At 39.0% G+C, this 27149-nt stretch overlaps 1 protein-coding gene across 3 annotated transcripts in view; it reads right to left on the reverse strand.

Moving 5' to 3' along the window:
- Positions 1-9884: 9884 nt before the first annotated feature.
- The window catches only part of SNX16 (sorting nexin 16), a 29633-nt gene continuing 12368 nt past the window's right edge, over positions 9885-27149 (reverse strand). For all 3 annotated transcript variants that reach the window (XM_082499440.1, XM_082499438.1, XM_082499439.1), the window contains exons 4-8: positions 24794-24942; positions 19048-19117; positions 14326-14462; positions 12022-12138; positions 9885-11740 (exon numbers count right to left, since the gene is read on the reverse strand). In XM_082499440.1, coding sequence (XP_082355566.1) covers positions 11632-11740; positions 12022-12138; positions 14326-14462; positions 19048-19117; positions 24794-24942 — 582 coding nt within the window. In that variant the 3' untranslated portion in view covers positions 9885-11631. The remainder of the gene's footprint in view (positions 11741-12021; positions 12139-14325; positions 14463-19047; positions 19118-24793; positions 24943-27149) is intronic.

Raw genomic sequence — 27149 nt, forward strand, 5'->3', positions numbered from 1 at the left:
CCCCCCAACTAAAAGTCTGGTAACTGCCCAGTTATTGTTCAGTTGTTGTTTAATACAGTTGATCATTGTCTTCCTCTTTACCAAGATGAGCTTTGGGCAAATGCCCTCTCAGACAGTTTGGGCATCCCCCTCACCCAACCCCTTAACACCCCCTGTGCTATCTCACCTGCTGGTGGTACACAGGCTGTTTTTAAGGCAGCAGGGCTGTGTAGGTACCCACTCAGCTGGCACCTACTCACCCAAAGAGCAGGCATCTGGTTCTGCTAGACTTGAATGGCAGTATGTGTCTAAATTGAGGATCATAGAATCATAGAGTGGTTTAGGTTGGAAGGGTCATCAAGTTCCAACCACCCTGCCTTGGGCAGGGACACCCCCCACTAGACCAGGTTGCTCAAAGCCCCATCCAGCCTGGCCTTGAACACTTCCCGGGATGGGGCATCCACAACTTCCCTGGGCAATTTGTTCCAGTGTCGTACCACCCTCAGAGTGAAAATTTTATTCCTAATATCTGTTCTAAATCTCCCCTCTTCCACTTTGAAGCCATTACCTGTCATCCTAGCACTACATACCCTTGCAAGAAGTCCCTCTCCAGCTTTCTTGTAGGCCCCCTTCAGATACTGGAAAGCTGCTATAAGGTTTCCCTGGAGCCTTCTCTCCTCCAGGCTGAACAATCCCAACTTTCTCAGCCTGTCCTCATAGGAGAGGTGCTCCAGCCCTTTGATCATCTCTATGGCCCTCTTCTGGACCCACTCCAGTTTTGTAAGTGAGCTGCTTCCTGCAGTTTGTAAGTGAGCTAAATTTAATAACATAGGTGGGAGGATAATTGGTCTGATCTAGTGGTCTTATCCCATGCAGGTACCCAGTCTCGGTACCTCTCACTGGTATGACACCAGCTTTCAAAGGCATACTGCCTTAGTGGGCAAGGAGTGTTTTGTGGGTTCAAACAGGATTTATGTGACACCCCCCCTCCACCCTGAGTTTAGCATCCTTTCCTCAACGTGCGCTTTAGGAGGAATGTAATTGTTCAGATAAATTTGATATGTAAATATATTCAGATATATTATATTTACTTTTGTGATTGGATTCAGCTTACCAAAGGGACCTTTGTGCAGGTGCTGAACTAACTGAAGTCAGCTAGGAATGCTTATGTGTAGGCATATGTAGGGGTACCCTATACCCACCTATTGTGTATGCCCTATATGTATATAGGGTTGTTGAAGTGGCTGGTGTGCTGCTGTTTGTGCCAAGCAGCAATGATGGGCTCCATCAGGGGCAGGACGCTGCAGACCTCCAGGAGGAGCTCTGGATTCAGTGTACAGCAAGAAGCTCCAACAGGCTCAGGAGGCTGCGGTTTCCGCACAGGACCCGCGTTCAGTCTGTCCTATTGCTTATACCAGAGGGAAAAGAGCCTGCTTGGAAGTGCTGCTCAAAAAGCAGGGGGGAACCCTCCCCCCAAACCCCCACTTTTTCAAAGCCTTTCAATACTAACCCACCTTCTCGGCTGCTTTTTTGGCTGTTGTCTCTTCTCTTACCTTCCCTTGTCCATGGCCACCTTGGCACCAGCTTGGTTCCCTGCTCTGGACTTGCAAACATGCAGGACTGACAGGAGCAGAACTTCACGCAGAAGTTTACCAGCCCCCTCCCCTCTTTATGCATTCCCACCATGACAATCAAGCTAAGACAAAGATTAAATCCATTAAAAGTACCCATATTTGAAGAGAAGTTCAGCCCAGCATGATGGACTTACTTAACCTCTTTAATACTGGTTCAGCAAATTGTGCTTTGCAGTGGAGCTGGATGCCATTGCAACACACTGAGGATGCTGAACTGCAAAGAGGGATTTCTCGGTCAGGTCTGTGCCTCAGCCCTTGGGAGGGTTCAGGGCGCTTCTGTAGTTGTGTGGTAGTGTCAGTGCTACATTGGGTTAGGTGGGAGCACGTGGGGCTATGCCTATAGGAATTGCAACTGTTGGTTCTGAGGCTGTTGAGGATGTTCAAGTGTGGAATTAATCCCTTTGATTTATTGACTATTTGGATCTTACAGGTAGTTTTACCGAGAAGTAGAGATCTTATTTGTCAAAGGCCACATTCAGCAGATGATCGGCCCCATTTTCAGGACTGGCTATGCAGTAGAGCTGAATTGGGTTTTGGGCCCTTTGACCACTAAGGAGTAAACTCTGCAGCGCTGTTAGTTGTCCTCGTGCAACATCTGTGTGTAAGTAGGGTCGTTTACTGAACTCTCCAGAAAAAGCTTTACCACAGTTGAAGTGTCGCTATACCCCAGAGCCCCTCGTGTATCCCCCTACGGGTACTGTAAGAGTATGTGCAGTAGGGTGCTACAAAATGTTCTTCCTGAAGGATCATAATAGGCTGGAAAGCAAAAACCATAACAGGAGAATAAATCATCCAGATAATGCTTTGATTCTTTCACCATGCTTTGCAAACATGCTTTTTACACTTGTCGTGGTTTGGGCCAGACTGGCCACTGACATGAACGACAGATGCTCTCCCCCACCTCACTCTCCAAGGAGAGGAGGGAGAGAGAAAGTGAGTTATGAGTTTAGAAGGAACTAAACTACTTTAATGAAATAGTAATAAAATAATAAAAAGGAAATAACAAAATATATATACAAGAGATACAAATCTGTATAAAGGTCCTGGGATGATGATCACATCACCGGCTGGCACTGGGAAAGTCCCAGACTGGACTCAGTGACGGATGGGAACTGGATTCTCGGTCTGGATTCAGGAATGCATCGGTCGGGATCAAAGGATCACCCCTCAACTTGCATGTCTGGCTCATTGCTTGTATGCAGAGGTCAGGACTTCTGCTGCCATTACCTGGACTTACACAAGCAAGAGCTTGAGAGAAAAAGCCCTTCAGACCTGCACCAAGAGGCTGTTAAGAACGTCTTGGCTAAGCTAGAAATGCTGGCAGTGGCAAATAACAAATTTGGTGGCAAGAGCAGGTAGCTCAGGGCTCCTCCGAAACCACCCTGCTTACTTTAACCCCACAGTCAGCTTTCTTCCGTGCTAGCACCAGGACAAAGAGTTAGAGTGCTCTGGGGGGAAAACAAAAAAGCTGCGTTTGGCTCAGGTAATTTCTGCTAAAACAAAAGCAAACACAGTGGAAACCATGTATGGATGCACGAATAAAATGGATTATGTTACTCCTAACCTTCCTATGGCTGTAACACAAAGTTTCAGAAGTTACTAGCGGAACACTGATAGCAGAGACCACCTCACACTTTCCAGGTTGAAACCTTCAGCTCCCAATGCTTTGCAGGCTCCGTCAGCAAAATGTGTCTAATCAATTTAGTTTCCTAAGCGAGGGAAAAAATCCTCCTGCACGCCCCAAGAAATTCTGGGACAGGTTTATAATAGCATTAACCTGACGACAGATCTTATCTATATATTGCATCAGACACTTGTGGTTGAACACAAAGGGTTTTATTTCACAAAGAAGACAATAGGAGAAAAAAAAATGATGGGGCAAAATGGTAAGTAGTCGAGACATTAATTTATGGAGACTGAGAATCTGTCTAGAGCACATACTGAGTCTGAATAAACTGAAATCTGAGCCAACAGCTGCTTCACCAGTGCAGAACAGAGCATCCCCTTTATTGAGAGATCTCGTGCTCTGACCTTTGGACGATCATGAGTCTTGTGTAACTCGTGTCATTTGAGAAGTGAAAGATGTTGGCCTTTCCGTGGCTTTTTGGAATCAGAACTGAAACACACACCGCGCAGAGGGTGCCAGCAGTTGGCTGCAGCATGCCGACAGCAAAGACAGAAAAAAGTAATTATTTGCACATGTTCTGTTCTTCAGGTTAACTCACAGCAAGGTTGAGCCTGATTTTTCATTGTTTAATACTCCTTCATAACACATTAGTTTGCACATTAATTTTGCAACACTCAACATTTTTTAATGGCCTATTTAAGTAGGGACGATTGAGTCACACTGGTGTGTGAGAGGAAAAAGCAGTGATCTCCACAAGAAGCCGGCTTATCTGCGCTCTTCTTGTACTCATAAGCAGAAACACCACCTCTATAGGCACATTACCATCTTACCAAATGGCTGAGTATGAAGCTTTTAAAAAGATTCCATAGAATAAGACAGTTTTCTCATCTGCCTTTTCCCATGCGTGTCATTAACTCCTTGCCCAACTCAACTCTAAGAGGAGCCATGTGATGTTTTTGTTAGGTTTACGTTATCCAACAAGCTGTGCTGTAAGTTTTCTAAATTAACACTGTACATCAATATACAAAAAAAAAATAAAATCAAAACTTCTAAGGACAAGACTTTCTCTAAATGTACAAAGCAGCTGCCATAAGAGAGTAATCTCTTGCCTGATGCCTCTGCTTATCCCTGTATCAGGCACATTTATGCTACAGAAAGAGGGGGAAACGGAGACCCTGTCACATCACAAACTATCCATCCCATGACCCGGGTATCAGAAATGCTGAGAACAGCTAGGAAGGAGCCACAGGAAAGCTGGGAGCAGATATCCTGTGGGAGGTTTGTCAGATGTTGCAACTGCTGCCTAAACTACATCTATCTATCTATTTTTCAAACATGCAAAGCAGTAATGAGATCTTGAAAGGTCAATGCGCAACCTTCTCCCATTAGGCACTTGCCAGATGAGCAATGCTTGACAAACCCACGTTAATTGCCAAACAAACTTATGAGCTGTATTTCACAGTCATCCTCAACATTTCCATAAAACAACTGTGGTTTCTTCCAGATGAAAAGCATTAATCTCCAGGGGGTGCAGAGAACAGACGCTTGCTTCTCCACCACATTAATGCAAGCGCCCTAGTGTTTTCGGTTTGAACTGGCAGAAGAAAGGAATATTATGAAATCTAGAAGCTAATAATTTATGACCAAGGATATTTAGGCCTACTTGAAACCCAGTCAAGACATCCCAAGACGCAGTTCCTATATTATACAGGCAGGAGTCTCACCGTATCAGTGAATTATCTAATTTTAACCTGCTGACAAGCCTACGGGATCAGCAGTAACACTAGGACTATGCCAACTGACTTACTGTGCAATTAGGGTGAATCACATAATTGCTTTCTTCCTCCTTTTCCCTAGTTGCAAAGCAGAGGGAAATACAATACCTATCTCTCCGGTACAACATGGGGACAAATTCATTATTTGGCGAGCATCTTGATGATCCTCAAGTCACAGGAGTGCTGATTAGGAAACGGCAAGCATTTAAGCTCTCCAAGAAGAGCTTAAAAGGGGTAAAAGAGGCAAAGGTCTCCCTGAAGATTGTGTTGAAAACCATGAAAACAGGTTAGAGTACTACTCCTGAAGGCTTAACAAAGGGTTGTGCAGAACCTGCCAACTTGCCTTAAGAGAGATGAGACTCAGTCAGCGCTGGGAGTTGAGCCCAGAACCCCATTTATTAGGTCAGTGCTTTAATGAGATAAGCCACAACACCCACTGGCAGGCAGGACCCACGCTGATGGTTTCTGCACTGGGGGTGAATCTCTACTCTTGATGACACATGTTCCTGCCTCCCCGCGGGGTTCAGCTCTGGCTAGCAGTGACAGCACTTCTGAAGACTGAAATTATTACTAGTGTTTACCACTCCCACTTCCAAGTCTCCTCTTTCTGCAGAGCCACGCTGCCCTGCTTGCAGTTTGGGATCTTTACCAGCAACATCAGAACTTCAGCCTGGGCTGGTCCCCAGCTGGTCCCCTGTGATATCCTTGATGAGACAGGAAAGGCACAAGTCACACCAACAAGGCCAGGCAGAGGGTAAGGATCTGGGTTACACACGAAACAAATGAGTTGCAGACTACTTTTCTGCCTGCCAAGGTGAGGTTAACGGTGTATAAAAAGAGAAAGAGAAGCTTTGCCAGTTCAGCTAGAACATCAGTAGCGTTCCTGAATTGTAATTTTAGCATCAGGTGCTGTTCCATTGCAGAAAGACTTCACGCTAAAAATTTTCATTCTCTGTTAAGAATGGCTTATGTATGAGGCTTTCTGATTTATCCAGCTACACAGAATTACATCTGAGGACTCAGTAACTTTGGCAATTTGCACAGCACCTTCAGCCTTCCTGGTACCTCTAAACGACAGTGAAAAACACCCGTCTTTCAGAAACCCCTTGTCTGTGCTCTGGGCAGCCTAAATGTAACTTGGTGAACAGGATCCTTCAATACTGGTATCCCTTTGTTTTGCTGATACTGGATAAAACTGCAGTTTTGGGCTTTAAAATGTGCCCACTGGAAGAAAAAAAGATGCTTTGTATGTGACATAGTGATTATGCTTAGACACATCTCGTGACAGCCTTCTCCTGACTCCGGAACAACCATCAGAATGGTTCTGAATTCATCAGCCCAAGGAGAAATTTAGAGAGAAACATTTCCTATTCCAGCATAACACTCTAGTTATCCAACTGGAGAATAATCTATAAAGCAACAGAAGGGTAGATATGGCCAACAGTCACTGGTAGTCGTAAGAGGGGATGACATAAGTTTGTCATTTATATCTATGACAAGAATACATTCATCTTTTATTGTTTAGAATAAAGGATTGCATTTTCTCACCTTTCTGCTCTTCCAAATCTGTACAGTTGCATCAGATAATAAAAGATACATCAAACTTTGGAAGAAGATCGAAAACATTTAACAAAAGCCCTGGCTCAGTTTGTTGTCCCTGCAACGTGCAACCTGAGAAGGACCAAAACCAAAAAAGTTGCCCTTCGAAACAAGACTAGGATAAAGGTTAGCACAACAAGGGATTGCAAAGGAATGCCAGTGCTACGGAAGAAGCCTTAGAAAGAGGTTCCTGAAGGTGTTAAGAAAACACAGAGCCTAAACCACTCACAACACAGAAACTAACATTTGGTGGAGAAGCAATTCTGGTTAACAAATGATTGAACAAATTTTCACTTTCAAAGGGGAAAAACCCTCAAGTGTAAACTATGGACAAGGCAATCCCCTCTTTCTCCTCTGCCTTTTCCACCCTCCGCCTCGCCTTTTCCTTCAGCTAGGAGGTTAAGATCACATGCGTTAAAAATGTGGTGAAGATAAAAACGTAGAACAAAAAACTCCACTGGTCCATACATTGACTGCTTACCCAGAATGTAAACTGTTCAAAAGAGACATCTCTTTCGGAGACAGCTGCATTATCAGTTCTCCAAGTTCAAGGAAAAAAGACCTGGATGTGAGGATACAGCTCGGTTACCCCAGCACCCCTGTATTTTATAGCAAAAGTACAGTACGTACCTCGTACTGAATGTTGGATCTGTCTAGAAATCAGAATGTTCTGATCTCTGGGACAAAGATTTAATTGAAATACAGAAATGAATGATAGGAAAAAAGACCCTTAGACTGGGTATTCCATACAGGCAGTGTTTCCCACAGGATTCTTCCCTTCCTTGCTGATTCCTGACCTTGGACTATTTTATTATTTGACATGTCTTAAAAAAACTGATTGCAGCAGCAGCAACTTTAGAACATAATTTCAGAAATCCTCCCCCAGTGTGTTTTAGAGCTTGCTGTAGCATAGGGGGGGAAAAACCCCAACCCACCCACAAACAAAACTGCGTAAAACTTCCTACAGAAAGTTGCATTTCTTATCAGTTCTACTAGAAATGCAAATTTCTGGCAGGATAATTGCTACTGCTTTGTAGCTACATTTCAACAAAGGCATAGAAACCACAGAGAGCAAAATCAAAACTACTCAGTGGTCTAATGAGACGCACAGAGTTAAACCAATTTGGGCCAGACATACAACCCACAAGGCGAGCTTTCCACGTCCCTTTTCTCCCCAACTATGACCCCCCAGAGCAACAGAGAGATGCTGACACAAAGAGGAGCGGACAGCAACCTACGGGAAAACACGCTGTGCAGGCAACTCCTACAACCGCCGAGTGCAGTTTTGTGAATTAGAGCATTTGCTGCCTTCCTTGAGCGGGTTCAATGGGACTGTTACACTCACAGTAACTAACAGTTGTCACAGTGGGAAAGGTATGAAGTGGGAGTTTTAGAGGGACTCATTCCTGATTCAGTACTAGTCAGCATTTTAATTGATTTAGGAGTATACAAATCAAAAGGACAGAAGCGGCAGGGGCAGACCGCAAGCGCTTTGGAGGATAAAAAAATCCTGCGGGATTATTAAATTTAAGGTGTGTAGTATAAAAAGAAGCAAAACCCCTGTAAGATTAAGTTGGGCACGATGTATTTAAATCTAAAATTAAAGGGAAAAAAAACCACCATTGTAAATTAGTGACTGAACTATTAAAACAATTACCTTTGGAATGATTTAACTACAACAGAAAAGAACAAAGCTTTACTGGCTGCAGTTCTTGTCATTAGTTCACTCCGCTACAATTCCAGTTTGAATACTCCTCTGCTCATTGTGAAGAGCACAGAATTCCACTGGCAAATTCTCATGAATGGAATAATTGAAAGTTGGCTTCTTCTGTACTAAAATTGCAGCAGTGAGTGAAATGAGAAAGAAAAGAGGTGGAAAATAGTGCCAGAATGGAAGCAAATGCACCAGAACAAAATCAATATGGGGCAGATTTGGAAACCACCTCCAGCAGTATGCTCAAGGCCACCATGGGTTGCACACCTCGAGTTCTGCATGTCCCTTAGGGGGGTAACCATTCATTAACCAATAACATAGGCCAAGTGATACCACATGGCTGCTGAACAAATTCACATTTTTCAGCTCAGTTTAATTAAAAATCAAGGTCCACCTAAACAAAAATGTCTATTCATGTGACACTAAATATTTCAGGTCAGCAAAACATTTTATAAACCTTAAAGGCAGAGCACAACAAAATTTCCATTCCTTTGCCTTCTCATGACTGAACTGTAAATTATATTAACGCTTTCTTTAGTGACCAGATTTGCAGACTTAGAATCATAGAATGGTTTAGAGTTGGAAAGGACCTTGAAGATCATCAAGTTCCAAGCCCCCTGCCATAGACAGGGACACTTGATAACTCTGCAATCCTTAGTGCTAAATCAATCAGGGAAGATAAAGGGTAGTATCTGTGCGAGATCTTGGAATGAATGAAATCCAGTCAGGTAAGTATATAAAGCTGAAAGTGATGTTGGTAGATTGGAGGATGCAACAGGAAGATACATCAGTGCTGGTACCTTTTGCTTTGACTATGGAATGTCTGCTCATTTTTTGCTACAGGTTGAAAAAGCTGCATTTTCTTGAATCTCCATCTTAACCTGAACGGTCACACTCAGGAGTGCTTCCTCCTGGGAAACATAACTCTCTGCTTCAGATATGAAGATCCATGTCATAGTATGGTTTAGGTTGGAAAGGCCCTTGAAGATCATAGAGTTCCAATTCCCCTACATAGGCAGGGACACCTCCCACTACAACAGGTTGCCCAAGGCCACATCCAGCCTGGCCTTGAACACCTCCAGGGATGGGGCCTCAACCACCTCTCTGGGCAACCTGTGCCAGTGCCTTACCACCCTCAAAGTGAAAAATTTCTTCCTAATGTTTAATCTGAACCTGCCCTCTTCCAGTTTAAAGCCATTCCCTCTCATCTTATCACTACATGCCCTAGTAAAAAGTCCTTCCCCAGCTCTCCTGTAGGCCCCTTTTAGGTACTGGAAGGCCACAATAAGATCTCCGCCAAGCCTTCTCTTCTCCAGGCTGAACAGCCCCAACTCTTTCAGCCTCTCCTCATAGGAGAGGTGCTCCAGCCCTTGGATCACCTCAGATTTACCTGAAGTACTTGAGAAATTCCTAGCATGTGTAACCCAAGCGCATTTTCAGGATTTTGAAAACATTTATAGTTGTAAAGCTAACACTATTTTAATATACAAATTTCAACATTCTTTTCAAATATGTAAGTGACATCTGACAGAAGATTACATGAATTTTCATTAAGGTGTCAAAACTTTTATTGAGTTCACTCAACATCTTTGAGGATTCATGTAGAATATTTAAAAAAAAAAATTAGTTCCTTTTTTATTTCAGTCTTCAACAGAAGTACAGTAAGTTTTCTGGTGTCTTGTTACAGCATTCTCATTCATGTTCATGCAGACAATTTTTGGTACAAAGAGAACTCAGACCAAAAGGTGAGTAACTGTAGGAAATCACTGAGGTAAGAAGTATCTCTTTCTAATGGTATTTTTATCCTTCTACTAGACAAGGCATTAAACTTTTTTTTTTTCCCTGTAATGGAGAAGAGAAGACAGGTGTTTTGTCCATAGTTTTATTTCACCAGGAAGGTTTATACATTTATACAGTTCTGCATAAAGGTCATTGTATGCACAGCCTGAAGTACAACGCTCCCTTTGAAAACTCCAGCACAAAGACACTGCATATTGACAACATTAAACAACGACGTGGGTGGTATAGGGCAAAAAAAAAAGATTAAAACAAAACAGCATTCTTCCTATTGGAAAAGCAGAATAAAACAAGGCACTTTCAGTAAATAAGTGAAGAACAGAAACAAGCTGTATCAAAGATTCCACAGAGCTGACCCAGAGCACTGTAACAAAACTCTGCAGTAATGAACAAGTAAAATACAAAAAGGCACTACATAATCCTCTCCCTGCAACTCCCCTTTCTTAACGAATTAGCCAACTGAACTTGGCACAATGGAGTCTTAATTATAAAGTGCATCTCCTGTCTTAATACATTTTGAAAAATAGGCTATAGAACATATGGAGCAACATCCCCATGTGTACAATATATTGAAACAAAAATACATTGCAACTAGATTCAATCTAGTTATGAACTGTGCAGGAAAAAATATGGCTTCTTTACAAATCTTTCAATCATTTCCATATAATCTGGAATATTTTTAAACAAACATGAATGTATTAGCAAGATGGTAAGAGGTAGTGTTCCAAGTAAAAGGCAAACTCACGGATTTTATTGTTACATGGGTATATAGCAAAGGTATCCCAGATTTTAAAAGCAGCATTACCGAACAAAAAGTATTACAGCATGCTAAGTTGGGATGAAAATACACAGTGTTTTGGGGGTCTCATTAGTTCCTTCAGCAAAAATGACCAGTTTTTTTTAAAATGTCCAACTATAATCTCATTTCGTAATTACTTTTCTCTTGGTACTGTAAGTTTTCCTATTGCATTGCATTAAAATTTTCCAGAGAAATATTCTTCAACTTTACAATTTAAAACCAACACATTCTACACTCTTATTAAACGTAAGATGAGCCTTAAGATGAGCCTGTTTTTACTTCAACAAGCATTAATTTATGGCTATAAGAATATGAAAACACAAATACCAAACAGATGAACACATCAAATGTGTCACACCAGTGGCAACAAATGACATGCTAGTTAGGTGTGTGTGGTGATTTAATGTGAAGTTTTCATCACTCTGCTAGGAAAGTCAGCCAAATTGTGTATGTACATATCTAAACTTTAGCTGATTTTAGCCCTTATTAGACTTTAATATATTAAATATATAAAGGCTAGATAAAAATTGAAATCAAAGCAGCACTGGGTATACTTCTTACGTTAACAATTTGTAAGGATTTATGTAAACATTCAGTGTGTGCATTCTTGCACTTTACTGTAAATTCTTTGCAGCTACTACGTGCCCCTTCCCACAGGTTATGTCCCAAACATGAACCTTTCTCAGGCAACAGCAGCTGCTACTGCCCTATTCTTCTTCATCAGCGGTATATGCTACTTCAGCGACTTCAATTTCTGGTACAGAATTTTCAGCCAAAGAGCCACTCCAGCATGCCTCATGGTTCTCTTTATCTGAGCTGCAACAACAGATTAATAAGCTTTGTCAAATGGAAACCTAATATGATTCTCCATAGCCATTTTACGCCTGCAATCCACAAAACATTTGCAAAGCTTGTTCAACTTATCATTTATTCCAGATCTAAAATTATCTATCCTGAGGGCCTTTATGAAACATGGGATAGCTACAGAAGTGCAATAAAATGCTGAATTCCTCAGCTGTTCAGAATTTATGCAAGACCAAACATTTAAAAATATACTTCAAGAAAAACTAAAATATAAGTAAAATAATAGTATTTACCAGCTGTCCTCACCCAGGGTACCCTGGTCTGCTTCTACTGCAGAAGACTCCACTTCACCACTGCACTCACTTTCTTCTCCTGACATTTGACGACTCATTTTTCCTAAAGATAAATCCCTACAACAAATAAGAACAGAGTACCACCAATCCATACAGCAAACATTCATCACTGAAGAGCTGATTGTTTCATATTAAACTTTGCAGTTTTACGGAACCTATCAATCTCACTCCTAAACGCCCCGTTTCTTTTATTACTACAGAGATGCAGGGCTTGCACTGGATAGCTATTTAAACAGTTTATTTGCTCCAGCTGCTTATTCCTAAACTAAATTCAATCCTCTGGTTGCATCACAATTTAGTAGTTTTACAAAACTGAAGTCCCAGAGGGGTGATTATGACTTTAGGTAAGAAATTACAAGCAGATTTTCTAAGCCACACACATCTTGCCTAGATGGTAGGATTATAAGCAAAACAGAGTCAGAAGGAAGATAGGCAGGATGATAAAAACAATTTCCTACGTTTCTCATTGTAACTTTACAGTCACATATCAAGTTTCAGAACAATACATTTTCCCATTAATGATAAAGAGACAGCTAATAATTTTTTCTTAACAGCAACATGAGTTGGCAGTCTGACTAGCCTGGCTACAAATCGGAATACGGTCACATAAAATTATCAGTAACACTTGTTTCCAAAGTATTGCTCTGTGTGGGAAACATGTATCGATTCAGTGTTGAAAGCTGCCGCTTGAATTGGAAAGAAAAGCTTGTGAAGAATTTTGTGTTGAAAGTGATACTACTGTATTTCACCCTTTTAACTACTATTGTTTCTATAGTTTTATTTTAATGCATGCATTTTAAGTAGCACCTCAGCAGTATTCTCTAATATGATCATTGGCCAATGTTTGGGCCAAATCCAGCATGATATGTAAAGGCCTACAAGTCTGATGCCTTGTCCAATTGTTCCCTCCTACCTCACGTACATTTTAGGTACCTGGCCTTTAGAGCGTAAAGGCAGAAGATGCTTAATTCTTGTTGGGCCATCAGATCAAAATTCCAGTTCAACAAGACAGACCCATTTCTTTTGGGTTCAATGCCTATCAGGCAAGCTGAATTTCTTAAATAAGGCCACAGGTTTACTTGGTAACTTTTACAACTAAAAAAAAATCACAGGAGTTATTTTCCATTAAGACTCCAGATACTATTTGGCTGACATTCACTAATTTCAAATGTCCGGGAAACTGGCAGTGTGTTTATGTGTTTAAAAAAAAAAAAATAATCTATATTCAGGGAAGGCACTAAAAAATAAAATCCCTTTTTTCACTCATGCCTTGTTATTTTAGTCACACAGAATTTCCTATCATGATGTTTTAGCCACATGTGAGTTATTTAATTTTTATGGGCTATTTCACTGTTTAAGACAGCAGTAAGTCCTAACTTTCTCCTCAGAGAAAGGACCTTTCAAATGTAATTACTTGCCTTCAGGAGTAAGTGACAAACTGAATATGGCATTCAGATCAGAATTTTCAATAAGCCACAACAATTCCACTTAAATCCTTTTCCAAATGTAGTTCAGTTAAACCTTATAACCAAAGATGTGATTTGTTAGTCAATTTGGATATGCCAGACTCAACAACCCAAGTAGTGTTAAAGCAGTATTAAAGGGACCATGGGAATTTACTCCTTTGCTAAGGAAACCCCACAATGACTGACTCAGTGAGTCTGTTGGGACACTGAATAGCCCAACATCAACTCTCCTGGGCCTACTACAAAATTTAGCAGACAGGCACCATAAAGTTTTATAATAAATCTCCACCACTTTTTTTCCCTTAAACGGACAATCTGCGGCATTGTTCCAGGCAATTCAGAACAAAGTTAAAGACATTAATACAGACATATAATTGCTTGATCCCTGTGTTCTGTCAAAGCTCTAAGTACAGGTGGAATTTTATAACCCAAAGCAATTATTCCACTGCTCTCATCTTGAGCAGGGCATTTCATTTACCCAACATTTCAAAAGCAGAAGAGAATCTTTGCCTTATCTCTACAGGAGTTACAGAATTAGGAAACATAATCCCAGTTACTTTAGAGGGAAAAAGATGAGACAACACTTTCTCAGTCATTTGTATTAAACAACAGCTTTTTAGCCAGCATATGAGAAAGAGCCTACTGAAAATATTGCTTTGTGTGTGGTTATGTGGGGAAAATTGTTTCCAAGAATACATTTAAAGCTGGTGCTTGTCACTACACAGACAAAACGCCTTCATGGAAAGAAATGCCTAAACCCCGTAGGATTTTTACATACCTAATTCTTCTTTCAATGGCATCTATATGAAGTTGCTTTTCACTTAATAATTTCTTCAGCGATTCAACCTCCCTTTGTTTTTCAAGCAGTTCTTTTTGTAGGCGGTAATTTGTTTCCTCCAGAGTTTCACAGAAAGCCTAAAAGACAAATTTAAGAACATCTTTCATTTAACCTCAGTGGACTACCTTTATTGATTTTTCTTTTAGAAATACCAACCTGTAACAGAATTGTAGCTGCTTTTCTTTGCATTGATTACTATAAAGAACTATATAAAATAAAAAAAAGTTTTATCCTTAATATAGCAAAGCACTTTGCTTTGAACATGGAATTTATTATGGTAAACTGCAATGCACATACTTTATTGCATCATTTGTTTGCCTCACAAGAGGCTTTAGAAAGAGGTTTCTCTCCTTTGATGCACAGTCCCTAATTTTGAACCCTTTCGCCTATATGGAACATCAGCTGAACTCCCTACCCCCTTTTCCCCTCATATAAGCTTTACCTTCACATGACTTGGAAGCCATTTTCAAAGTATCTAATTATTCCCAAGATGCTAGGAATATTTGCATAAAGTGCATGTTCTTCCCTTACCCAGGATAAAGACAAAGTTGTAAAGGTCTCTACCAAATAGCCGTTACACAATGACAAGTGAGTGAGCGAGAAGATCAATGCAAAAACATTTTGAAAAAGTTTAAAGAAATGCTAAGAACACTAACTACTCAATCACAGCAAGTATGTTGTGTTACTCCACTGAGCATGACATGTATATATAGTACACCCTAATGAACTTGACAGTGAGCAACCTCAAAACTTAACGTGAAGACCCAACGTATAACACAACATCCACCAAATGAAGGAGGTGACAGAAGCATTGGCATACAGCCTGCCAATCTATTGCTGGAAAGAGCAAGACTACCAACAGTAATGTGCAATTCCGATTTAATAATTTACATGCTTGCACTAAATAAGAAACCCACGTAGGAGACTTTCTTGGCTTAACATTACATGCAACTAACACTAATTCATGGAATCCATTGAATATAAACATTTTACATGAACTCAGTTAAGAACAACGTTGTTAAGACGCTATTTTTCCTCAAGTTTTAAAATAGGCTACAAACATCAAGAAGATATTGTTCTTTGCTTTAATTGAAGCAGACTTACAACTTCTTCAAAATGTTTGACTTTTATAATTACAGGAAAACAACAAATGCAGTGTTTTTCAATCCAGTAACTGTTTTGATTTCTTTGTTTTGCACTGAGTTTCAATTTATTTTATTGACTCAGACAGCAAATTTATCTTGGTTGACAGGCATTGAAGACAAACATCAGTAAAGCCACAGTAAAGCTTTATTCACATCTACTAGAGCTAAGAACACGTGGCATGCAATTAATTCTTCAAGCAGCATTTTTAGTGATTGGTTTAGCAATCATTCTAGTTAAGCAGTCATCCTGTTTCATCCAAGACAGCCAAGTGAATTCTAGTGTGTTTTGTAAAACTCTTCGGGGTTGCTGGCGTACTAACTGAAAATCGGCCATTATTTCCTTAAGAATATAATTAATTTATATTATTTCTACCTTTAGACTTATGCACATGCAAATTTCCCTATTCACAGAATAACTAAAAATATTCCACAGGTGTTGTGAATTGTTTTATTGTTCTATATGAGAACTGATAAAAGCCTTCTGGAAAAACTCATCTCTAGCTGCAATCTGTCTATCAGCTGCCCAAGGAAAGGAAGTCACTGTTCACAACCCGATAAGAAAATAAGAAGAAAGGTGAACCAAAGCTGAGAAAGACCTATTAGGGAACTGTGTGTAATGAGATATCTTGATCCTTGAAGTGCTGGAAACCTGGAGTCTGGTACAGTTCCAATACCCAGGTGGGACCAATTTCCCTGTAAACTCTGAAAGGGCAACAGAACTAGACCAACTGGAAGACAGCTTCACTTCCTTCTTCAGTGGATCATGAAACACTGATGGCTGGGAAAGGACCTGTGGAAACAATTACCAACGATATGACAAAAAGGATTGCTTTGGCAAATATTTTGCCTATGTTCCTGTGATAATCGTTCTGTAAGGCCTAATCAATTTTCAGTGGGGGAGGTACCCATACTCCTCCCCAAAAAGATAAATATGTTTTGGCAAGTCCTTCTTGAACTGGAATAATAAAATAGAGATAAAACAAATAGAAGATATCCATATTTTCCATTATCAGGAAAACTGTAATATTTTTTTTTTTTCCCAATGCTTTGTATGACAACAGTAAGGTGTAACAGAAGTGATTTTTGAGATATCTTTAAAACTGAACTCCAGGAATAAGTACGTGAACAATAGCACTTGTCCTGTAGTTGGGCACTGTTATAAAAAAAAAAAAAAAAAAAAAAAAAGGTGAGGTATGGATATAGATGCTCTCTGATATGTAGGAGTTCAGGATCCTAACAGGCAGGAACAGGGCAAAAAGCAAGACCACAACCATGGATTTCAGGTGAGCAGACTGCAATCTCTTCAGAAATCTGCTTGGAAGAAAGAATCCATGGGAAACCACTCTGGAGGGAAGAACAGCCCAGGAGAGCTAGCTGATATTCAAGGATCACCACCTTCAAGCTCAATAAAGGTCCAGCTCAACAAACAGAAGTCAAGCAAAGGTTGCAGGAAGCCTGTATGGATGAGCAAGGAACTCCTAACTGAACTCAGATATAAAAAGCAAGTGTACTAGCAGTGGATGCATGCATGGAGAGAGGTGAACCAGGGGTATAGGGCTGCTGCCTGATCTTACAGGGACAGGGTTAAGAAAGTGAAGGCTAACTTGGAGCTGAATCTGGCAAGGTATGTGAGAGAAAACAAGAAAGGATTCTACAAGTCCATAATCAACAAAGGAAGACTAGGGAAACCACGGAACTGCTGCTGAATAGAGTGGGGGAGTTTGTGACAAATCACACTGAAAAGGTTAAGGTACTCGATGCCATCTTTGCCTATCTTAACTGCAAGACCAGCCTTCAGGAATCCCAGACCTCTGCACCCAGAGGGAAAGACAGGGAAGGGCAAGACAAACTTACCCTCACTGGAGGAGGATCAGGTCAGGGAGCACTTAAACCAATAGAACAAAGATAAGTCCCTGGGCCTGACTGGTTGCATCTGTGAGGGCTGAGGGAGCTGGTTGATCTCCAGCTTGTTGTCCACCAGGACCCCAGGTCTCATGAGGCAAATACCATAATCAAAGATAATTAAGGTACTTGAGCATCTTTCATGCGAGAAGAGGATGAGAGACCTGGGACTCTTCAGTCTGGAGAAGAGAAGGCTCAGGCTGATCCTATCAATGGGTATAAACACCTGATGGGAGGCAATGAAAAAGAAGGAGCCAGACTTTTCTCAGTAGTGCCCACTGACAGGACAAGAGACAATGGGCACAATCTAAAAACCAGGAAATTCAATCTGAACACACAAAACCCACTTTTTTACTATGATGGTGATCAAACACTGGAGCACGTTGCACAGAGAGGCTGTGAAGTCTCCTCTGTAGAATACTCAAAACCTGACTGGACATGGTCCTGGGCAACCTGCAGTAGCAGACCCTATTTGAGCAGGAGGGTTGGACTAGTTGATCTCAAGAGGTCCCTTCCAACCTCAACCATTCCATAATAAGGTGGGATATCCCTTGGAGACCAGAATTTTATAACAGCTGTCTCTAACAACTTTACAGAAACAGTTAATAGCCAAAACTACAACAGCACAGCTATTTCAATAGTTTGCCCAAATTCCTATGGTGGAAGAATAACCCTAAGACTTCACCACAATACGCATGATCAAAATCTCTACGAAGGCAGCACTTAAATTTCTTAATTATCTGAATAATTCCTGTCATTTTTATTACTTTTCATCAACTTAAATAGCTATGATGAAAAGTGATTGTATGGAAATCAAATATGAGCTTGTAACACAAACCCCCTACCAAATCCTTCAGATGTACATAGTAATGTAATAACAGCCAAGGTACTCCGACTTACACACAAAGCAAACTGGTAAATATAAATTTAGTTAAAGGAGCATCACTTAACATTCATAATTTCTGCAGTATTGTGTGCGTACAATTCTAAAAAACATTGTTATTCTATAAAGCCAGAAAACTAAGATCACCTATTCTACACAGACTTGATACAGCTCTGAATGCCAGTGAAACCTACTTCTAATAAAATAGGCTGCAGCATACAGCATTATTTGTTCAATGTGCTCATATGCACATTGAAAGTCTGCTGTTCTACAACACTGCTTGGCACTACTTAGTTATCTGCAAGAACACTATTTTTGGTGTTCGAATTAATCCTTTCATTACATTTCACAGCAAGAGCATTTTACTGCAACACCTTAAGTCTAAGGTGTACGCATTGTGACAATGTGTTGAATGTAAACTACAAAAACTCTCTTTATATTCAGTAGTTGCCTTATATAAGTAGTTGCATAAAAAAACCCCAAATTTCATCCACTGGTCACGTAAGGCAAAAAGGAAGAGATTACAACTTGGGACAGGGATGAAGTACAGCAGTCAAAGATTATCAGTGTGCAGCAATAATCAGACTGTCAGTTTTAGAACTACATCTATTTGCAAATTTTTTTGAAAGAACAGAAATAAGTGTTTCATTCCATACCATTCAGCAGATTTTACAATATTCTAACAACTACTGCCTTTTGCATTCTGCTTTTATCATATTACGTAGCACTTACCCTGCTCTCTTCTAGACTGTCAAAAGGACCTGGAGGATCATCCAGACAAAGGAATTCTCTCACTGCAAGACTTTACCAAATAAAAGAGCGTGAATTACTTGAAGCACAAAAAAGCAACAACACTTAAATATGACCATAAATGGGCAGTGTTTCTTTAAGGGACACAAACATTTATCCTCAAATTTAATCCCAAGTATTCAAAGTGTTAAACTATTAAGTCTCAGTTGTATGTGTTAACAAGGGACAGTATTTAAACTATGACTTAAGAAATTGTGTGAGTACACTTAGGAGTTTTTAAACAGAGAGTAGAACAGGATTTTGCCTATCTTCATAGAATTTGTTGCTACATGACAACTGACAATCAAGTTTATCACTTATTGAAGAGGTACTGAAGAGGTTTGAAGAATTCTCCTGGTGAAAAATAAATATTAAAAGATGGATGAAAAAGTATGCTGCTAAAATCCATATGCAGATCCCTTCAGGAAATATCAGTGGAACTAAGCATGGGTACTGAAATGTGCTTATGCATCTCCATTTTGCTAAGATTATAATCCATTGACATACACACAGTATATAGGTTTTTTTATATACAGATAAAGAATAGTAAGTTATAACAGAATAATAAGTCACAAGGTTAATGTGCCATGGATATACTACACAGCATCTCTAAACATTATTTCAAACAAATGCATTCAACTTAAAACTGTGTACAATTGTGTAACAGTTGTCATCTGCCTCTGTGCACTGCCTTGCAATGGCCAGAAGGAAGTATGTGTGGTTTACTATGGGTTACTTCAAGCATCTTGCTCATTCTATCTTCCAAGTCTAGATTACTTTTCACAGAACTCTTCAACATCTCCAAAAACTTACCTTCGACCGCCTTTCTAAAACTTTCCTGCTCTCGTGTTCATTCTTCTATAAATAACCTCCAGTCTGAATACTGTATTCACAATTAATTAGCAAGTAGTAACTTGTTACCAATTCTGTGCTTGCACTCTCTACTATAAATCTTTAAATCGTCTCCTACTGCATAAATGCAAAAATGGAAGACGTGAATCCAAACTAATTCCTTGTCTCTTCCACCTAATTCCTGTGGGAAGGTGAGGGCAAAAGGAATTAAATTTTCTGATCACTCTCTGCATTTGAGGTGAATGCAAAGTACAAACACAAAAGGAAACTTTTACCCAGTTACCAATCTGGTTACAGCTTCAGGTTTGACAAGCAAAGTGAGGAGAGAAATTTCTTCAGCAAACACTAATCATTGATTATACAATCACTTTTAGTTTTAGAAAGGTTCTGAAGAGTATTTATCTAAAATACATTGAACCTTTATTTTTTTGTTGGATTTTTGTAAGCCTGCTTTCAAGTGCTTAATGCACATGTGAAGATACAGGTGGGTTTTTTTGGCCAATGTTGGTGAGAATTCTTGTCTTTGTATCCACTTTCACCTCATTGACCTTTACATCAACCTGAAAAAAATTCTCCTATAATCATGATCATTCCCTTTCCACACTTAATCTAAGTAACAAACATGATAAAACCTTCCTTTTTCAAATCCTCTCCACTGTTTTACATTAATCAATCTATGATCTGTGCAAGCCATAGCCTAAACCTGTACTATTAAAACAGCTTCTCCCATGTACTCAAATAAATAATAAAAAGAATTCTGCTACTTAAACCAAGATTATCACTCCAATTAGCACAAAAATTGATAGATGGCAATAAGTCATCAGTTAAATTATTAGAAAACATAACCTCAATCCAAATGAAAAGTTATTCAGGCATATAAAGTACATTTTCAAGGAGAAGAGCAGGGTTACTTTATTCCTCTCCAAATAGTTTAATCTGTTTGAAGTGGCCTTTTTCCAACACGATGCTCAAGTTCATTTTTTAATGGTTGAATTGTTCTTTTCATAAAGATGCTGAATGAACTCACATATGCCTAATGCAGAAGAATTCATTATGTGGAAACACTTCTGCTCACCATTTTTCTTCAGTATCTTCATCCTTATTCACATAGCTCAGTTCAAACATTTTAAAAGTATTTAATTTCTACATTTTACCAGCAACTTTACTGTGTTATTAAAGGGTAACATTACAATGGCTTATCATGAAGTAATGCTTGTGAGTGAAAAAGGAAATGTCCAGAAAAATAAATGTGCAAAACTATCCAATTTACATATATCATCTACTTATATCAGGTCAAACCCTTTTTTTTTTTCGTTTTCCCTATAGCTGCTGGCAGAAAACTTTTTTTTTTCCCTACAGTTTTCAAAACTTCTTGAAAGCTGTAGATTCATTATTTTACATGAGGAGGTCAAGAAACTTAAAGCCACAGGTCACTGAAAACGTTGTTTCTTTATGTAAAACATGCACCTGATTGTATGAGCATTTATTTGCAGCCTAGCTTTACTCTGAGAGTCTGCTTTGCCCTTTGCCCCTGCTCTCCCTTCCATGCATTACACCTCTTCCTCTCATTTAACAAACAGGATAAAATTCTGCCTTAAAGGTATCATAGAAATCTTCTACATCATGTAACAGAGATTGCAGTACATGGCTTCTTTTTTTTGCTCCTACGCTAGCTGACATCCTTCTCAAAACAGGCAGCCATGCCAGCATACACCAGCATTGAGAAGGGCTGCAAGAGGCAGCACCCCACATGGGGTTCCCTGCCAAGACTCAACAGCTGACTCAGTTTCTCCCTTTCAAGCTGCTTCTTACACAGGGTGGAGGGAGAGGAGAGCTGTGTCATCTATATAAAGCCAGATGACACTTCTGTTTAGCAGGTTAAACTTCTTTCTCCCACTTCATGGGTTGTACGAAGCCTCCTCCAAAACATCAAACTCTATGGGTGAGTTTCAATTCGATCTTTCACTGAATCTTCAGTACAAGGCAAAATATGAGAAGAAATCCATAAAAGAGACTCTAAATTTAGTCACCTGCACACCACCCTACATTTTAATCTACTTTGTGAATCTGGTTTTATTAAAAAATAGGTATACCAAATGAGGTCTATCCCTGACGGGCAAATTTTCCGCTGTCAATATGTCTCAATGATAATACAGCATATAAAGAGAAAGGAAACAGACTTCTCTATAAAAAGAAAAGGCTCATTTGGTTTTGGCGTGACCCAAGCAGTTTGACTTATTTGTAAAACTGTAGAAGTAAATGGTGAGCTTTTAAGGAAGAAGCACGGTCAGATGCTCACCACTGCTCATGAAAGGTGCAAATATTAATTTCCATTAATAGTAACTTTTACTCTCTGATATGTGGGTAAAAAAAAATAATAAATCAGACTGATGAAATCTCCCTGGTTTTAATCACTTCCCGAGGAATTCAGACCTTCCAGAGATACAAAAAAAATAGAACATAATCCATACCAATACATTAGAAAGTTTTTTAATAAACTTAAACTTCATGCAGAACCTTACACAGCCAAGATCAGAATTTTCCTCAAAACCACATTTCAGTTAACTATCTCTTAATGAAACAAAATACAAATTGATTCCACAAACATTTAAATTCCCTTTTGTGTATGATGAGCAATACAGTCTAAAAGTTATGTTTTGACTTTTTTTTTTTTTTTGCCTTAAATTGTGACAAACACCATTTTGTCCAATATGGACCATCATCAAGATACAAACAAGCTAGGTGAAATACCAAGCTAGCTGCAACAACATGAAGCATAAAGCCTTCAGATCTATTCAAGCAGACTAGAAGTCCATCCAGCTCACTAGTCTGTCTCCAGCAGCATAAGTGACATTTAGAGAATAATTCCTTTCTTTTTTTTTTGCACACCTATTATTGTGTAATTTAATAATCGGGAAGTTCTTAAACTTCTCAGCCACATATTCACCCATGTAATCATATTTAATAGCCACTGACAAGGAAACTCACAGGTTGATCCTTATTTCTTTTTGAAACCATTTAAGCTTTCTGTCTCTGACATCTCACAACAAAGCTTCACAACTCAGTGTGACATATTGAGAGATGACTATGAATCATCCACAATATTAACATTCTTTACTCACCATCCCTATTCCACTTGATGATTTCATAGACCTTGTTTAGCCAGCCCTTTCCCAGGATGACAGACTAAAGAGAACAGAACTCTTCTTGCAGGGAAGTTTGTAGCTTCATCTGTTCTTGCCTGCCTTCTCTGTACTTCTAGCAGACCCCCTTTTGAAATTGAATGCTGTGTTTTAGCACTGGACTATGCAGAAGTGCAATTCAGATTTCCACAGCAATAACTTTTTTTTTTCTTTTCAAGTTCCTTTTCAGCAGTTTTTATACAAATTTTTGACTATTGCTGAATACTGAACTGATTCAGACAACTGTATCAATACCAGTAGTTATTTTCCAGGTTGTAAAAAACAATAGTGTTTATGAATCTCTATGTACTTACTGTCATTTTGCACTATGTGATGTGAAATTTCATGTTATTCACAGTGCCTCAGGATCCTTCTACAATACTTTATGATCTCATTGTTCATTCCCTTTTCCAGATATTCTTAACATCCGTCTCTGTAACTGTGATCCAGCATTCCATATGTGACACCCCTAAATTTCCATCAATCATTTTCCCCTTGCCTTTCAACCATTTTATACGAGCTCCCTCATAACTACTTGTTAGATAGACTTCCCTCCGCAAAAAACATTATTGCTTTTCCAAGTATTATTTTTATTTACCTGCTTACCACTTTGGGTTTTTCACTACAAGCGGTACCAAAACCCAGAGTTGCTTACTAATCTCTAGTCCCCAGACTCAACAGTCAAACGCCTTATAAAAACATCCGAAATGTAACAGCCATTCTACTAAAAAGTAAAAGTAGACATGAGCATTATATGGTCTCACACCACAGCTAAGCAATTTTACATTTCAGTTCCTTTAAAATTCTTGAGGAAACGCTTTTTGCTCTAGAGAATTTCTTACTCGTCATTTTTAATGAAGTTTCAGATGAATGCAGCTCCTCAGACTCATTCGTCAAAGAATCTCTGGTACAGCAACCTCACAACCTTTTTATTTCTGCTCTTGGAAAATGTTTTTAGACTAACTGCTCCGCCTCAAGCAACTCACTATAATTCTTTTTTGGCCTATATTAAAATGATTATACATTTAATTTGCCAGAATTGTGTCTTACTCATCTACCAGCTTTGGAGGAATCTTCCATGTTGCATGAAAAAAAGATACAGTTCAAAGAGACCTGTGCACTTTGTCACTTAAACACATTATGTTTTTTAGACTCCTCTTAAGCCTTTTTTGATTTATGGTTTACATTTACTCATGTAAAGCAATCTATTAAGGTACTTCTATTACTATCATGTAATGTAAATTAACAACCTTTAGTTTAATACACATTTTAAGAACTAATCTCATAATACAGTAGGTACTTTCCATTATGAGAGCCTAACATTTAACCTCAATATAAATTAACAATGTATCAATTCTACATTCAGCACACAGAAATAATGTTGTAGGAGTAAACATGGGATTCATCTAACAGCTTTTAGTTAGTGGTTAACCATGTACAACTCAAAACACTGCAATTCCCATTTTTTTGCTTTGGTTAAGATTGGATTAATTTAATAGGACACCAAATAGTTCACATAATGACCAAATGCACAACAAACGTTAATGAAATTCCTTACTGTGTTGCTCAAAGATATACTGCTAGAGCCTAGAAGCCTATATGAGGAGTCTGAACACAAGAAAATCCCAATCCACAAGCCAAGTTTAATCACATACCAGTTAGCGATATCTTTGTGAGCTACTAGGTTCTGGAGAAATGCTTGTAGTCCCAACTGTCGATCTTCCAAGAAGTCAGGATTATAATTATCCTTGAACCAGCGCTTTGGTGGAAGAGCCAACCGAAAGCCTGGAAACATATCTTTCAGCTGAAATAGAAATCAAAGCCAAATGAAGAAAACCAAGAAAAAGTCTTGATGAAATACTGAATGTGACACAGGCACTGACTACTCAGAATTACTGGATCTTTCTGTCTTCTGTTAAGTTCAAGCACAAGGTAAGTCTCAACCATAAGTGCAACACAAATTATAGCATAAATTGTGGACACAGTTCTATCACTTGCTGTGTTGCCTCATGCAATCAAATGATGTCTCAAATTTACCATATAAAAATAGGAATGAAAACCTTTGCTTTATTATTTAATGTCTCTCAGTCTATTTAATGCCTTTGCACCAGTAAACATAAGGAAATTGTATGCAAGTAAAAAGTATCAGATGAGTATGCATTTCAGTGGTGTTTCTTCTAAAGTACTCAGGGATAATAAGTACTATATAAATAAAATATATAAAAGCCCATTACAGACCTACAACTCTGCAACTCATCTTTTTTGGGGGGCTGGCAGAATGAATTACAACACAGGCCTGAGACAATTATAGTAAAGAGTAGCTCCTTGTAACCCCAGAATATTAACATTTCAATATGCATGGATACAGCTCAAACCCTAGTACTAACATGCAAAACTGTATTTTTGAGTTACTTGAACAGTAACAGGGTATACTCAACGTCAGAAATACCTAGAAATTTTCTCTGAATTCAGAAATTGAATAGGCAAGTGAATGGAAGCATAAAATTATATAACCATCGACCTGTCCAAGGCTGCTAATTATTTATTTTCTAGTATGCATGAAGATAAAAAAAAATCTTTCATTAAAAACAATTTTTAGATGCCTTTTCTTAGACGGGATGCTTGACACAAAAATCTTGAAGAGGATTTACAACCAACAGGAAAAACAAACAGATTTTAGAAAATATAATGTTCCTATAGCTGCTGCAAGAATTGTTTAATCTTTTCCTGAAGACAAGATCAAGTCAGCTTCTGTCAGGGATGTACTGCATACACCTAAGATAGTCATATGAATGTTCCAGTGACGGGGATTCCAGAATCTGCCTTGAAAACAGTTTAGCACTCAATGTTTACATTGCTGCAAGATAATTCTTCTGATCATTGCACAGCAAAATTTAAGCCTTCTGACAATAAGCTTTATTTATTTAACTACTCTTTACGGACTCTTGGAAAAAGCTAATGGATAGCTCTTTCAGCAGATTAAGCCAGGTACTGTAATTCAGCTAGAATCTCTCTACACAATTTAAAAGAACCACCATGTTAGTGGATCACCCTTGCTCATATAAGTACCGTTTCACAGCACAAGCGTGCTTTTTTAACATCACAAGCATTGTGTATTCAAATAGCTCATGATTACTACTAGTTTCTTATTTATAGAATGGTTTATTGTCAAAGCCTTGCTCTTTATTTCTGCATTTAATTATTTAAGTATATGTTTTCCTCTTCTCTTGCTGAATTTCATCTTGATATTAGCCACTTCTTGATATTTTTAGTTTGGTTTTGGCCATCCGAAGTTCCTTCATCTCTTACCAAGTTATTGTTAATACCATATATGTAAGTATCCATTATCCCTCCCCTAAGTTAATAAAATACTGAATAGAACTGAACCCAGAAAAGATAACAAAATGAGTTCCTGTGTTAGTTGTAGAGAGGACCATAGATAACCATTGCTGGGAAAGCTTTTCTACCACACAGATTTCTACTTAATGGTAATTTCACTTGTCTGGTTATGTAGATCACAATTTGTTTCTAAGGAAAGAGTATGCCTACCCACAGATTACTCCTTTTGTGGATGAAGAGAGTATGAGAAAGCTAGTTAGCTGTCAGCAGACTAATTTTCAACAGCATAGTCCCAGGGCTTTCCTTCTTGAACACTCCTCAAACACAGCAGGAAAAACTGTCGGTCAGACAAGTTATGCTGACTGTGATCACTTGCTTGGATCCAGCATCTTTTCTACATGCCTCTCCCCTACATCATCGTGTCATAGATGATACATGTCACATGAGACACAGTCTCAGGGAGAAAAGGTTAACTTCTTGATTCTCAAGACTGGCGATTTCATTATGTGTTCAACATCTCTACCAGCATAGTAATGAACTTTGTAAAGTTCTTTTTCCATCATTTTTTGGGTCAGAAGAGTATTCTTCACATACTTCTCCAATCCACTAAGTGTTCTGAAACAAAACCTATGCATCTATTTTAGCCTTTGCTACTAAGCCCTCAAATTCTGT

The sequence above is a fragment of the Vanellus vanellus genome (genome assembly GCF_965231255.1).
Source record: "Vanellus vanellus genome assembly, chromosome: 2".
NCBI lineage: Eukaryota > Metazoa > Chordata > Aves > Charadriiformes > Charadriidae > Vanellus > Vanellus vanellus.